The following is a 15,507-nucleotide window of genomic DNA, read 5'->3' as shown; positions in this document are numbered from 1 at the left end:
AGGCTGGGTTTATTTTAAAGCAAATTGCTCATTGACTTATTATGCTGCCTGCAAACTAACCGTAAAATTGGTCTGTGTGCACAATGTTTAGAAAGAAAATCTAGGTCTTAAACAGACTTGCAAACACTGTCTCTAGAGAGGATTTGCCATAGAGCGGATTCTTACAAAGATGACTGCTAAAGTAATTCCCAACAATGAGAATCCATGGTTGGTACGTACAAACAGGGCTGAGATTTCCGAAGTAAATGCAAACAATCATACAAAGTCTTTACAAGAACTCAAAAACTGTGTGTTGTTTGGATCAAACCTCGCTGCACTAGAACATCCAGTGGAGCTCGCACTGGGGAGCCTAAACCCTTTCTATTCTGATATTTACTGATCATTCATATTCATAGTGTGTGGCTGAAAAGTGGTAAGTAAATGAATTTGATATACTGGAGGGGCTTGCTCCTTGAAAAAATTCCAAGGTGCATTATTTATTCATAAAGCAAAAACAAAGAATCATTATTGCCACACACAAAAAAAAATCGTGAGCCTGAATGTATAGTTCCTGGAAAATTGCTGTATAGGTGATTTTCTTATAAATAGGCAGAGCTGTCCTTTCTATACTAGATATGCAGCTTAATAATGACATACACTTGACTTCTATTTTCAAATAAGCTTTTCAAGGCAGTGCAGTATAATTGCTGAGAGCACAGATTTTGTGGTCAGGCAGAGCCAGACAGAATCCAGGCTCTCCCACTTATGTGTAACCTTAGGCAGACACTTAACTTTGTTTCCTCATCTGTACAATAGCTCCCAGAATTGTAAGCGTTGAATAAGACAATGCATGTAAAGTACTTCAGCCTGGTTCCTGGCACTTAGCAAGAGCTCAGTGGTAGAGGATGAGGTGGTAGTAAGGATCAAATTATCTTACAATATATTGTAAAAACGTCACAAAGATTTCACAAAGTGTGAAAGGCGAAAGTGGGAGTGGTTTGGCAAAAGAAAGATGATAAAAGTTTTGGGCAAGATTTGTAGATTTGATAAGAGTAGATCAAGTTGTAGACATGATCAGCTGCACCCTCCTCCTCTATTACCTTTCACAACAAAAAAGGGAAATTTTATGTCAAATTCATGTTCTGAAAGCAGATTTGGCTATGACCCATGATTCTCTCACCTATGCCCCAAAACATATATATTCTGTCTGCTCATAAATAGTTACTTAAACTCTTTCATTTTTTGTTGCTTCAACCATAATTACCTCTCTTATGGAGGCTTGGTGAAGATCAATTTGAGATAAAATCAGATAAAAATGTCTCACTAACTGTAAAGAACTAAACATTCATTGAACCACTATGTACTCTGTGCTTCTTATATATCAGGCACATTCCAAGTGAAGGAAAGCATGGATAAGTTGTAAGATGCTGGCCTGTCAATATCCGGGTAGTGGCAGGAGATTGATGCAAATAACTATGAGACATGCTGCAATTGATAGGTATTATGGATGGATATATGTCTATGGCATAGTAAAAAAGAAACCATTCATGTGTTAAGACATAAAGCCGTCATCAATTAAAAACTAGTTTCTAAAAAACTCTTCCTACCATCTAATAGGGTACTTCACACCCAACTGATGCTCAAAATGTGGGCTGACTGCAGTCCTTATTATTTAACACTCTATTGCTTGACTCTACTCACTATATAATGTAAGCTCCACAATAGCAGAGACCTTACTTTTCTTATTTACTACTGCAGCCTCAGTGCCAAAGAATGGTGTCTGGTGTCTAGTAAGTGCTCAATAAACATCTGCTGGTTGGAGGGATGGATTTTATGTTCTGGTGACATAAGAAATCACCATTTCATTCACACTCTTACAAAACTAAAATGTCTTTGCTTCTAAACTTTGGTCTACATTTACCTTTTCTTTTTACTCTATTCTTTTGTTGTGCTAAGCAGAAACACACTGAAATAGTCCATCTTCCAATCAGTGTATGAATTGTTTGTAAAGAGAATTTAAATCAGGTGGGTTCCGTTAGAAACTATCCTGGGTCAGTAGAGAGAAGTGCTGATAATGTATGCCTGTCATATTTAAATAGACAGCCTTCCTCTACAGAGATATGTTTATGGATTATTACTAATATGCTTTTTTATTATTTTTATCATTTAGACTATGTTTTGTTCTTTTTAAAATCCCTACAGAGCTAAAGAAAACAATTCCATCAGATGAAAGTTACCTTAAAAATAAATTAATGCCCCGGCCAGTGTGGCTCAATGGTTGAGGGTCAACCTATGAACCAAGAGGTCACCGTTTGATTCCTGGTCAGGGCACATGCCTGGGATCCCCAGTGTGGGGTGTGCAGGAGGCAGCCAATCAATGATTCGCTCTCATCATTGATGTTTCTATCCCTTTCCTCCCCTCCCTTCCTCTCTGAAATCAGTAATAAAAATATATTTTAAAAAATAAATTAATAAATTAACTAAAAATATTACATCTATGTGAGTTTCATGTAATTATCTTCCTTCTACTCCCAAAACACCTTGATGTAATCTACATATTTAATTTTATAATGCTTTTATATATTTCTACCAAAACTAAAGAATATAAAGTAAAAAATATGAGTATCATGTATTCAACAAGATAGAATAAGAAAAATTCTATATTTTTCAGTGAGAGTTAATAATCAGAAATGCCAAACCCCAAATTTTGCAATTTCATTTCCTCATTTTTTTCTATTTAAAAATTACTAGTCCAAGATGTTGCAAGGGAAACAAACTTCAAACAGTTAGTAATATATCAAGCAAAACAACAACACAAAACAAAACTCACTTAAAAAATATTATACCAACTTTACATGGACTGGGTAAAAAAAGGGATCTTTTGTAGTCTTGTGTCAAACCACAATAAAGATTTTTAAATCACATGAATAGATAATAATAGAAAAAGCTCCATGTGGCAGTGTGGTAATCCATCAATTTTTAACTCATATTTTCCACTGCAGTAGACTTTATGGCAATTTTGCTTTGTTCATTTGCTATTTTTTTTTAAGAACTCAAAATCAGAAGATTAAAAATATTAAGATGTGTTCCTGCATACCAAAGGACTTGTATGCATGCATATAAGCATAACCAATGGACACACCAGGGGGGTGAGAGCATGAAGGGGGGGGGGGGGAGGCGGGGGGTGGGGGAATGAGGGGATAAAGACACATATGTAAACCTTACTCAGTAAAAAAAAGGGGGGTTAGACTCTTTTTAAAAGCAGTTAGTACAACAATATGTAATTGCTCAGCAGTGGATTTTTTTCTGCACAGATCTAAAATGACATAAATTACTCTAGAATAAGTATTTCCATAATGTTTACAAAATGACACAGACTAGTTTTTAAAAAACCCTTCCTACCTGCAAGTTATACACTAGCATTGCCCCTACTGGAAAACTCTGATAAGAGAGTGCTGAGTGCCATACAGCACTCCCCTTAAAGACTGTAGGTCTTTATAGCTATGTTTCATTCCACATTCATCACTTCCAGTGCCAACACATTCTGGAGAAAAAGAAACAGACAGCTGATCAAGCACTATTCCACTTCTGCTTTGGGTCCCTTAACCCAGAAGTAAAGATGGGACTACCCAAGGCGGGGCCAAGGCAGACATCCAGGCAACGTGCTCAGGTGAACCAGGCTTGGCCTATTGCTCACAGTGTCCCTCGCTAGAAAAAAACTTGAGATCCTGAACATATATTTCTCCTACTTTTGAGGATTAGCAGCCTCTAGCAAGCAAAACAAAACGAACAAAAAACTCCCAATAAGTAGTTCATCCTATACAGGCCTCTGAGAGTGGTGAAATACAGAAAATGGAGGAGAAATCCACACCCAGGCTTAAGCCTGCTGTCTAGTCTCGGGTACCCACTACTGTCAAGCTAACCTCTAGGACCTTCAAATCCTAAATCAGAAGTGAAGTGATGAGATCCTCTAGATATTCGGCCGGCCTAGGCCTAGGCTTCCTTTAGAGATACCTGCCCGCGAATGGGCAGGACTTGGTTTCTCCAAGGCTGACTAACACTAAAGAAGAAGGGGGGGGGGGGCGGAGAAAAAGAAACATTAATTAGACAATGTTATTTCCTTTCCTTAGGCACTCAGATGTTTAAAAAAGAAAAAAGTGAATGCCAGCAACCATTGGTATTTCCTTTCCTTAGGCACTCAGATGTTTAAAAAAGAAAAAAGTGAATGCCAGCAACCATTGGGGAGGCCAGCATAGCACAAACAGCTAGTGGGAGTGGCTCGGGGCAGAAGATTCAATCAGGTCAGGGAAGCACAAACCATTATTTCTTTCCCTTTTGGTTAAGCAAACCAGAATGGTTGTGCCCTTCTTGTTTTTCACAACATGAAGACCCACCCAGATGTATCCTCAGCCACTGGCATAAAGTCTGTATTTGAAACTTTTTTGGTAGACCCACAAAATGCAAAGAACCAAAATTGTTAGCCTTGAACTTACTGTGTTTGATTACTGACTCTGGTTTCCAGCTGGAATAACATATGATATCACTGCTTCTAAGGGAGGCTCAGTTTAAAAGCAATCGTTCACTTAGCATATATATTTAACTCTCACTTTCTAATCAGATGTTTGGCACAAATTCACCTAACTCCAAAACCCTGGCAATGTGCCTTCCCTGGGCAAAGGAACAAGACATTCATGGGTATTATTTTCTATTTTCCATTTGTTTCTCTCATTTATTATTCAAAAATACAATGCCATAATGTGATAGGGGAGAAGAACAGCATGCAATAAAATATTCTGCAGGAGAAAAGTGAAATTGAAATAATGTATCCTTGTGGAGAAATATGTCTCATCAGGTTTCAATAAAAGACTTGCTGAGGAGTAAGACTCAAGATGGAAATCTAACCTGGATGGCAAATTTATAGATCTACCAAGAAAAAACATATTAGTAGGAAACATATTTTAATGATCACAGTCCTCATAAAGTTATCAACTTAAGTGCATATAAACTGAAATGTGTATTAATGGGTTATGTAGACCCTATTGTGTTTTGAAAACTTTTTTATCTTAATCCCTGAGAACAAGTATGAGTGGAATATAAGAGAAAATGGCCAACTGTCATTTTGATGCCTTGCCCCAGGACAAATATTCCAGCAATAAATAATAGTGAAGAGCATGGCTTCAGTATCCAACAGATCTGGATTTTAACCTGGCTTTGACACTAGCAGTTAGGACCATGGTCAGGTTCATAACTTGTCCAACCCCTGCTATACAGTCCTCGAGTCTGAATCAGCAGTTCAAAAAATGTATTTATAAATGGGTTGGTGAACATCTAGAACTTATTTTTCTCACAGGGGCAATACTATAAGTGCACTCAGGTACTTAGACCATCCTAGAAAATTCCTTGAAAATGGCACAAAGAGTACTAATGTACTGATATCAAATCCACATTACAAAATAAACTCTATGTATATCCAAGAAACCTTATTGTTTCAGTCTATAATTTCACATCCAACAGAAAGCAAGCACTCAATAGAATGTTATTACATGGAATGGAATAGAATACCTGCTTTTGAAAAAAGCTTTTCAATCTTTTCCCTCCACTATTTGGAAATGACACTTCTATTGGCAAAGAATTAGAGGGCAAAGACTTCTCTGGAGAAAGAAAAGAGATAACTTAAATTTCTGAGAATCAATCAAGTTTTTTTCTATCTATAGGTGAGACAGTGTCTCTCCCAGGTGATCAGAATTGTGGGCAGAGGTCTTTTGAATTCATAAAAGAGTCTAATCACAAGAGCCCCTGACAGACCATCATGTAAGCCTGTTCATGTCTCTTTCTTTTTTTTTAAATCCTCACTCGAGGATAGTTTTCCACTGATTTTTAGGGAGAGTGAATGAGAGAGGGAAAGACATAGAGAAATATCGATGTGAGAGAAACACATTGATTGGTTACCTCCTGCACACACCCCGAACAAGGCCCCGGCCGGGGAGGAGCCTGCAACCGAGGTACGTGGCCCTGACCAGAATCAAACCTCCTGCAGGGGAGGGCAGTTAGGGGCGACCAGGCTAGCAGAGGAGGGCAGTTAGGGGCAACCAGACTGGCAGGGAAGGGCAGTTAGGGGCAACCAGGCTGGCAGGGAAGGGCAGTTAGGGGCAACCAGGCTGGTAAGGGAGGACAGTTGGGGGCCACTGGGCCAGTAGGGGAGGGCAGTTGGGAGCAATCAGGCTGGCAGGGGAGCAGTTAGGCGTCAATCAGGTTGGCAGGGGAGTGGTTAGGGGGTGATCAGGCTAGCAGGCAGAAGCGGTTAGGGGCAATCAGGCAGGCAGGCAGGCGAGCAGTTGGGAGCCAGCAGTCCTGGATTGTGAGAGGGATGCCTGACTGCCAGTTTAGGACATCCCCTGAGGGGTCCCAGATTGGAAAGGGTGCAGGCTGGGCTGAGGGACACCTCCCCCCAGTGCACGAATTTCGTGCACTGGGCCTCTATTCTATAATAATAAAAGGGTAATATGGTAATTAGACTGGACAGCCAATTGACCTTCTGGACATTCTTCCTGACAGAGCCAGGGCCCAAGGGAAGCAGGCTGGGGTCCCAGGTGCCTGCGGGTGGCCTGGGGGAAGCCAGCCCAGGTCCCGGGTGCCTGCTGGTGGCTGGAGGAGGGAAGCCCAGGTCCCGGGTGCCAGAGGGAAGCCGGTGCTGGCAGCCGGGGTAAGGAAGGCCTACTCTTGCACAAATTTTTGTACATCGGGCCTCTAGTTACTCACATAAAATGCATTGGCATTTGTAGTATTTTTGGCTCAGCTAAAAGAATAACTAATTACTACTATTTATTGAGCACTTACTATATGCAAAGCACTGCACTTAGTGATGTACACAGAATATAATCACATTCAATCCTGACAATACCACTATGAGGTAGGCACTTTACTTCTATTTAGATGAGGAAGCTAAATCAAACTTTCCTGTTATACCATAAAAAAAGATTATTCATAGGCTACCACCAAGTTAAGTAAATCCATACGTTGATTTTTAAAAATCCAGGCTACTTTTACAAGTGACTACATTTATTAATAAAATAATAACACTATCTATGTTCAGGTTAAACTTATTTTTTTCTACATTTTAAACTTGAAACAGAAATAGAACTATTTGTTGACTAGCACACATATATTGAATGCTTAAAAGGTTTCGCTATTGGGCTTTGAAGATAAGAAAGAGAAAAAGGAATTGACAAGATGTGTTATCTCCTTTGGATTTGTTCCAACAATCCTCAAAATTTTCTCTCTTGAGTACATAAGATTACCTTTCTGCCACTTTCAGAAGACTGAGTCAAACATAAGACATTTGACTGACTGGCAGGCAGGTCTGCTGCTGACTAGTCATGAAGTCACCAAAACCACTGAGCCAAGCAATAGTAACTTATGTTTAATTATAGATTTCTAAGACCAATTTATTTTTCTTAACCAAGGTTGTCCATAATGTAACTTAGGCCATAAAGACAACATTGAGGTTCCAGTAAAGGGAGGGCCTCGTAGAAAGTGGTGGAAATGACTCCCCTAAGAAATAAACTCTCAACAGCAGCTGAGATGGCATCTAGGTTGCTTTCAACCCCATTGGAAACGCTACAAGTTGCCCTCATGCTCAAAGTAAACTCAAATGCTCTACTTTCAAACCAAAGGCTATAAAAGGAACAGCTCACCTTATATTAGGACTTGTTACACTAATGGATGATTGAATACTACATAAAATAGCATGTCCATAAACAAAGAGCAATGAGGATGGCTAGTTTATAAGCTCACCTATGCTGAACCACTAACTTCTAAAGACCCAGAAATCACTGAGAATGCAGTGCTAGTCAGCGCAATGAGCAATTATGATAAAAGTAAGGTTTTAGTATTTTAAATGCTTACTTATTTTCCCAGTCTTTTTATTCCTTTTCACTTGCTGAGAGAATCACACCAAGCACCATGGTCACATCTGAGGTAGTCTAATATGGATCAGGATTCCAAAAGTTAATTATAAATATAAGATGGCTTAGAATTAACACTGTGTCAAGTTTCTTCAGAAATCTCTACTGAGTCGAAAAATTAATATTCTTGGGAGAACACCACTGTGCCTTGTTCTGAAACACCTTTGTCAGATTTTGGAGCCAGAGATTTACCTCACAGGACATCAGTGGTAGGCAGCTGCAGGGTGAGGAGGTTGTCCATGTGATAGTGCAGGGGGCAGGGAAGGAGGTTGTAGCAGTGGCTCAGAGCAGGTTATCAGAGCCCAAGGGAGTGAAAAGGGTGTCCATGGCAGGGGCAATGGCAGCCCAGAGCAAGTGTCAGAGTCAAATGTGAGTGAAAAGGGCATCTTCGCATAGTGGTTGGTAGAGCTTGGCATAGGCAATTGGAACACAAGAGGATAGAGAAGATATCCATGTGGAAGCTGGAAACAGTGAGAGCCCAGGGCAGGATATCAGAACGTGAGCAAGGTCGGGGGTGGGTGCCCAAATGTCTAACAAGGCCCCTTGGGGAGAGGTGAGGGGTTATGAGCAGCAGCACTACATGGGTTATCAGAACCAAAGGAGGTGAGAAAGGCATGCATGTGGAGGTTGGGTGACAGCAATATCCCATGACAGTGTCAGAACCTGAGCAGGGAAGTGAGAAGATCCAAGCAGGGGAGTGGCAATGGCAGTATTCTAGCACAGGATGTGATCAGGTCTTTTTTAAGAAGAAGGAGGAAGAGGAGGCTGGGGGGGGGGGGGAGAGGGGGTAAGGAGAGGATGAGGAGGGGGAAGAGAAGATAAAAAATATGAATAATAAATTTGCAATAAATACATATTTATCAATAATTATTTTAAATGCAAATGGATTAAATGCTCCAATCAAAAGACATATAGAGGCTGGATGTACTGGTATCTATATATATATAAAAGCCTAAGTGACCAAATGACCAGTCAGCCGGTCACTATGATGTGCACTGACCACCAGGGGACAGAAGCTCAACGCACAGGATCGGACTCCCTCCTGTCTGGATCAGGCCTGCAGGGATTGGGCTCCCTCCTGTATGGATCGGGTCTGTGGGGATTGGGCCGAAACCAGCTATCTGACTTCCCTGAGGGGTCCCAGATTGCGAGAGGGCGCAGGCCAGGCTGAGGGACCCCACCAGTGCACGAATCCGTGCACTGGGCCTCTGGTAACAAAATAATACCCTTACACATACTGTCTTCAAGAGACTCACTTCAGATTGAAAGGTACACACAGACTGAAAGCAAAGGCATGCGAAAATATATTTCATGAAAATGGAAACAAACAAATAAAAAGCTGGGGTAACAATACTTATACCAGACAAAATAGACTTTAAAGCAAAGGGTATATAACAAGAGACAAAGAAGGACCCAGCAACTCCATTTATCCAAAAGAAGCCCAAAACACTAAATAAAAAGAACATATTTATTCATATGTTCATTGCAGCATTACTTACAATTACCAAGATATGGAAGCAACCTAAGTTTTCATCAATAGATTATTGGATAAAGAAGAAGTGGTACATACATACAATTATGACAGCCATAAAAAATAATGAAATCTTGCCATCTGCAACAACATGTACCAACATAGAGGGTATTGTGCTGAGTGAAATGAGTCAGACAGAGGAAGACAAATACTGTATGACTTAATTTATATGTGGAATCTAAAAAACAAAATAAACAGACAAGCAAAACAGAATCATCGGGACAGAGAACATCTTGATGGTTGCTAGATGGGAATGGGGTTGGGAGGATGGGTGAAAAAAGGTGAATAAAGGAAGTACAAATTGGTAGTCACGGGGATGTAAAGTACAACACAAAGAATGTAGTCAATAATACTGCAATAACTATGTATGGTGTCAAATGGATACTAGATTTATATAATGTAGGTTATATAATGTTTAATCACTAGGTTGTACAGCTGAAACTAATATAATATTGTATGTCAACTTCAATTAAAAAATAAAAAATTATTGCCCTAGCTGGTTTGGCTCAGTGAATAGAGGGTCGGCCTGTGGACTGAATGGTCCTGGGTTCGATTCCAGTCAAGGGCATATGACCGGGTTGCAGGCTCGATCCCCAGTAGGGGGCTTGCAAGAGTCAGCTGATCAGTGATTCTCTCTCATCATTAATATTTCTATCTCTCTCCCCCTCTCCCTTCCTCTCTGAAATCAATAAAAATATATATATTTTTTAAAAGCAGCTTTGGATTGTTACTGCTATTTTAAAAAATTTAAGTAAAAAAAAGAAAAAGAAAAAGAGCATTTCTACACACCAGTAATAAAGTATTAGAACATTTTTAAAATTCAATTCACAACTTGGCTAGGTAGCTCAGTTGGTTAGAGCATCATCATGATATGCCAAGGTTGTAGATTTGATCACCTGTCAGGGCACATACAAGAATCAACCAATGAATGCATAGATAAGTGGAACAATAAATCAATTTCTCTCTCTCTCATCAATAAATGCTTAAAAATTCAATTCACAATGGTATCAAAATCTTTAAAATACCCATGAATGAATCTAATAAGTTTCTTTTATAGAGAAAAACATAAAATGGACATATTAATTTTAAAATGCTGTAGTATTAATTCTTTGATGAATAAACTGAACACTGAAATACTAGAAACTGAGAAATAAACCCACCTTTATATGAAATGTTAATATATTACATATCAGTGGGAAAAGGATGAATATTTTTGGCTGCAAATAACAGAGAACCAAAATGGCATAAACAATGAGAAGAAATATCATCTCATAAAATCAAGTCTTTTGAGGTAAGGCTCAAGTATCATTAAGGATTCAGGTTCTGTTCTGTCTTCCTCAGGATATCAGTAAGCTCTTCATTATCACAAAATGCTCAGTGTCACAAATGTACATCAAGAGAACTATAAAAGAGTTCGTTTCTTCATTATGTATCCTTCTATAAGGGCAAAAGAAAATCTTCCCTAGAATTACCTTTGGCAAATTTCCTTCTACCTCTCTTTGGCTAGACCTGCTAAACCAATCACTAAGTGGGAAATGAGAATACCAGTATAATCTGAGACCAACAGGATTTGCCTAAATCATGTGGGAACAGAATAGACATGGAACAAAACTGGTGTTTTGCCACCATAAGAATGAGAAAAATGACTGTTGAATAAGTAATCTACAGTACAATGGAATATTTCATAAATGGTGCAGGGAAAACAGGCTATCCATATGGAAGAAAAGAAAATTAGATCCTAATAATATCATAAACAAAATTAAGTTCCAGGTGGATTAAAAATTCAAATGTCAAATTAAGATTAATTTTTAGTAGAAAATATATTTAGAAATTAGGGGTAAAAAATGATTTCTAATATGAAATATTAATAAGCACCAACCATAAAGGATAATATTAATGAACTAGACTAAATCAAAATTTAAAACTTTCATACAATAAAATATACAGGAGTTAAAGTTAAAAGACAAAACATAGTCTGGGAGAAGTATCTGCATGATGTATAACAGTTTTTGCTGTTACCCAATAGAGAAAAAATGGGCAAAGTATAAGCAACTGATAGAAGAAAAAAATTGAATAGCCAATAAATATTATAAAACTTCACAGTAGTCAGAGAATCGCAAATTTATACAAAGAGATAGCTTTGACCCACTAAAAAGATATTTATGCTTGATAATCCTGAGTGCTGGATACTATGTGGGGAAAAAATTGTCATCCATTCCTAGCAGAAGGGTCAACTAGTTCAACTTTTTTGGTGATCTATGCAGTGGTTCTCAACCTTCCTAATGCCGCGACCCTTTAATACAGTTCCTCATGTTGTGGTGACCCCCAACCATAAAATTATTTTCGTTGCTTCTTCATAACTGTAATTTTGCTACTGTTATGAATCGTAATGTAAATATCTGATATGCAGGATGTATTTTCATTGTTCGCGATCCACAGGTTGAGAACCGCTGATTTGATGATAGTAAACTCAACAACATGCATGGTCAACAATCTAACAATCCTTTCCAAGGTATATATCCTAGAGAACTCTTTCACATGTGTATCCAAGGGCCTATTCTAGGATATTCATCACATTCCTTCTTCTCTCTCTCTCTCTCTCTCTCTCTCTCTCTCTCATACACACACACACACAGAACAGCCTAACTATACATCAATATGAATTGGATAAATTGATGTATATCTTTACAATCAAATAGTATGGTATAGTTTAAACAAATAAACTAGATTTAGACATGTCAATTTGGATTATCTTAAAAACAGAATGTTGAAAAAGCAGGTTGTTTAGGAATATTGATAGTGCGGTGTCACTTACATAAAAAATAAAGCCCATAACAATAATCTGTATTATTTATGAAAAAAATATTTAATAAAAATAAACAAATAACACAGCTTATGATTACTTCTGGGAAAGGAACAAGGAGAATCAGGGAATGCCAGGGAAGGGTATAGTATCAGGGAATACATAGATATTTGTCATATTATTTTATGTAAGTTTGAAATACTTTATAATTTTTTAAAATACATCTTTTTACAAAAGTTTTCCACTAAAATATTTCATCAATCATGACAAGGTCCCACCCCACATACAAATTTCTTCATAAAACTACAAATGGAGTTTGCCTCTCTTCATCTTTTATTAAGCATCTTTTTAAACCACATCCTCTTCTACAGGAAAGGTAGTAAGAATTGAATAAATATGCCATGAAGATCAAGAAAGATCCAAGTGGCATAAAACTGAAAAGAGGTTTACAAAGGTTAGTCAAATGCTCAAAAAACATTCGTAGTATTGAGTGAGAAGCCAAAGATGTCACTGTCAAAATAAATAAAAAACAACTGGAAAAAGTTTCTATTTAGATTTTAATTTGGTGTTACAAGGAGAATATGATATAGGGCATATGTCAACAATATGATTTATTACCAAGGCTACAATAAATATCAGTGTTTTTCTCTGGAAGTGAAAATTTTAATTACTACTGTCCCAAGAAGCTCCCACAGCAACATACCTGGAGAAGGAGCCTTTCAAAAGCCAGAAAGTTGTCCCACTTGGCAGTCTGCGGGTGCTTCAGAGTTTGAACCGTGGCCAGCCCAAGCTGCAGGAGTCCACAGTGACTCACTAGAGCTTTGAGGTTGTTCTTGAAGAGCTGAATATAGGACGTGAGCTGCGCCGGAGTGACTCTCCCTGGAGAAACATAATAATTTATCAGTGAACCCTCTTCTGGGAGTGGTAAAAATAATGAGAAGAGTGCCATTCATAACATTAACTGCCTTATATTGGCACAGAACTTCAGAGTTGACTGCAAGCTTTGCTAAGCTGTTATGATTCTTACAACAACATGGTGACAACAGTGAAATTGAAATTATTACCTGCATCTTGCGAGTGAGGAAACAGATGTTAGGTGATCTGGATTGCTAGTAGAATTCATTTTCTAATTCTGCAATACCCCGAAAATAAGTTCTCAAATAAAGTCACACAAATAAATGGTTAAGCTCAACATGGAGTACCTCTCCAAGACATCCGACTTAGCAATCTAAGAGGCCAAAAGGCAAAAGTTCTAATTATGTGTGTATGTGTAGAAAATAAAAGAAAAAATCTGTTATGACTATAGCTAAAACTTTATCACTGGTATCAGTGGGTTATGATAATAAAACAGTAAAAGCTGACTCTGTATGAAAAACCAAGGTGGCAAAAATACCAGAAGGTAAGATACCAGAAAACAGAGTTTGGTATGGGTGACATAGCACATTTGCTACAATGATCATCTAGGTTTGGAACACGAAAACCCGTATCATAAAAAACTATGATGAGCTTGTACAAAAACAAATAAACAAAGCGCCTGTTGAAGATTCACTCCTTCAGAGCCTCTAAGTTCCACTTTTTCTATAGTAGTCCTTCGACTGAGTCACTTTCCACTCTCCAATCCATCAAATTCAATTCCTGCCATTAACCAGTGCTAAGCACAAAACTCCTAAACACCACATATTCTTCCTGTTGGGCAAGGAGAAGGCAACAGGGCCAAACACAGATACAAGTCAAGTAAATCTTTCCTACACATCTTACCCATGCCGTTTGTTGGTTGCTCTCTGATGCCCGAAATCCAAGTTTGTTTGTTATATCGAGGTTTGTTAATACTTGGCAATGAAACCAACTGTCTTGATTTAGCACTTCACACTTTACACAGTGCAATCATGCCCTCTTTGGATTCTCATAGCAACTCTATGAGGTAGCAAACACGGCATGTGCTGCATCACTGAGCCCACCTGAGGCACTGTGGGTTCACTGCCTTACAGTGCAAAATGGCAGGTATCACTTAATAAATGGTTTTTGCTACTCATGATACACAAAATACAAAGACCTTGACAGAAGAAATTTATAAGCCTGAGACATACTCTTTGTTTTCATTACATTTTCTAAGAGATTAAGAATTTGAAGCTCCTTCTTACCAGTTTATCAGGGTCAGCATCTAAAGAATAATAATAGTAGAAATGATAAGTAGGAAGTTGAGTCCCACTAGTTTCTTTGCTCCCTCCGTAAAGCATAAGTTCATTCCTATTCTCAACGCAGCAAGTTAATGATTTGCTCGCTTAATTATAATAGAGAACAGCCTCATGAATTCTGGTTTTGAGTCAGGTTTATTAAGGTATAATTTTTCACACAAAATTGGTTCAAATTGAAAGATCATGCGGAGTTCCATTTCTTTATACACTGTACTGCAGGTGATGGCAGTGTGGTTCCTGGACACACAGAGTTTTGCCTATCAAGAGAGAAATTCATAAAATAATTATAAAAATAAGTATTTAATCATTACTGTGATAAATACTGCTAAGGAAAAATTCAAAATGTCTTGAAAATGTGAATGGCTGTCTAACACGAAACTGCCTACCTCTCCAATGCTATCTCCTCACCTGAAGGAGCAAGAATTAGGCTCAGAATACATGCACTCTATTGATAGAATAATTGTCTATGAATTAGAGAGACTGCAAGAAATGGAAATCATCAGAGACAGTCATGAAAGGGTCTGTTTAGATTTCCACTGTAATAATCATATTTAAGGTTAAGAATGTCTTTGATTCAAAAATAGTTGAACTTTTTATCTAGTTAGCAATTCCTAGCTCAGACTCAGACCTAGTCACCATATTTACCTAATGCCACCTTCCCAAAGGAGCAAATGGGTATCTTCTATATATATAAAAGCCTAAGCGACCGTTACAACCAGTCGACCGAACAACCAGTTGACTGGTCACTATGATGCACACTGACCACCAGGTGGCAGACGCTCATGCAGGAGATGCCCTCTTGTGGTCAGTGCACTCCCACAGCCAACCTCCCGCGGTCCCTGCACCTGGCTGGCCGGCCCCCAACCTCCTGCAGTCCCTCCCCCACAACTGGGCGAGATAGCCCTGATGGCCCTAATCACCCCGATCACCAGCCAGCCCGAGGGACCCCACCCATGCACAAATTCGTGCACCAGGCCTCTATTATTTCATAAAGGAAATGCCAATAGAACACTACATTGTGAATTTAGCAAGTAT

At 38.6% G+C, this 15,507-nt stretch overlaps 1 protein-coding gene across 2 annotated transcripts in view; it reads right to left on the bottom strand.

Moving 5' to 3' along the window:
* SCFD2 (sec1 family domain containing 2) overlaps positions 1–15,507 on the bottom strand; it is a 315,517-nt gene that overhangs the window by 257,980 nt on the left and 42,030 nt on the right. For both annotated transcript variants that reach the window (XM_023758303.1, XM_006093976.3), the window contains one exon: positions 12,981–13,156. In XM_023758303.1, the coding sequence (XP_023614071.1) occupies positions 12,981–13,156 (176 nt within the window). The remainder of the gene's footprint in view (positions 1–12,980; positions 13,157–15,507) is intronic.

The sequence above is a fragment of the Myotis lucifugus genome, unplaced genomic scaffold, assembly GCF_000147115.1.
Source record: "Myotis lucifugus unplaced genomic scaffold, Myoluc2.0 scaffold_127, whole genome shotgun sequence".
NCBI lineage: Eukaryota > Metazoa > Chordata > Mammalia > Chiroptera > Vespertilionidae > Myotis > Myotis lucifugus.
Note: the sequence above shows the minus strand (reverse complement) of the source record. Positions and strands in the feature narration are given on the sequence as shown.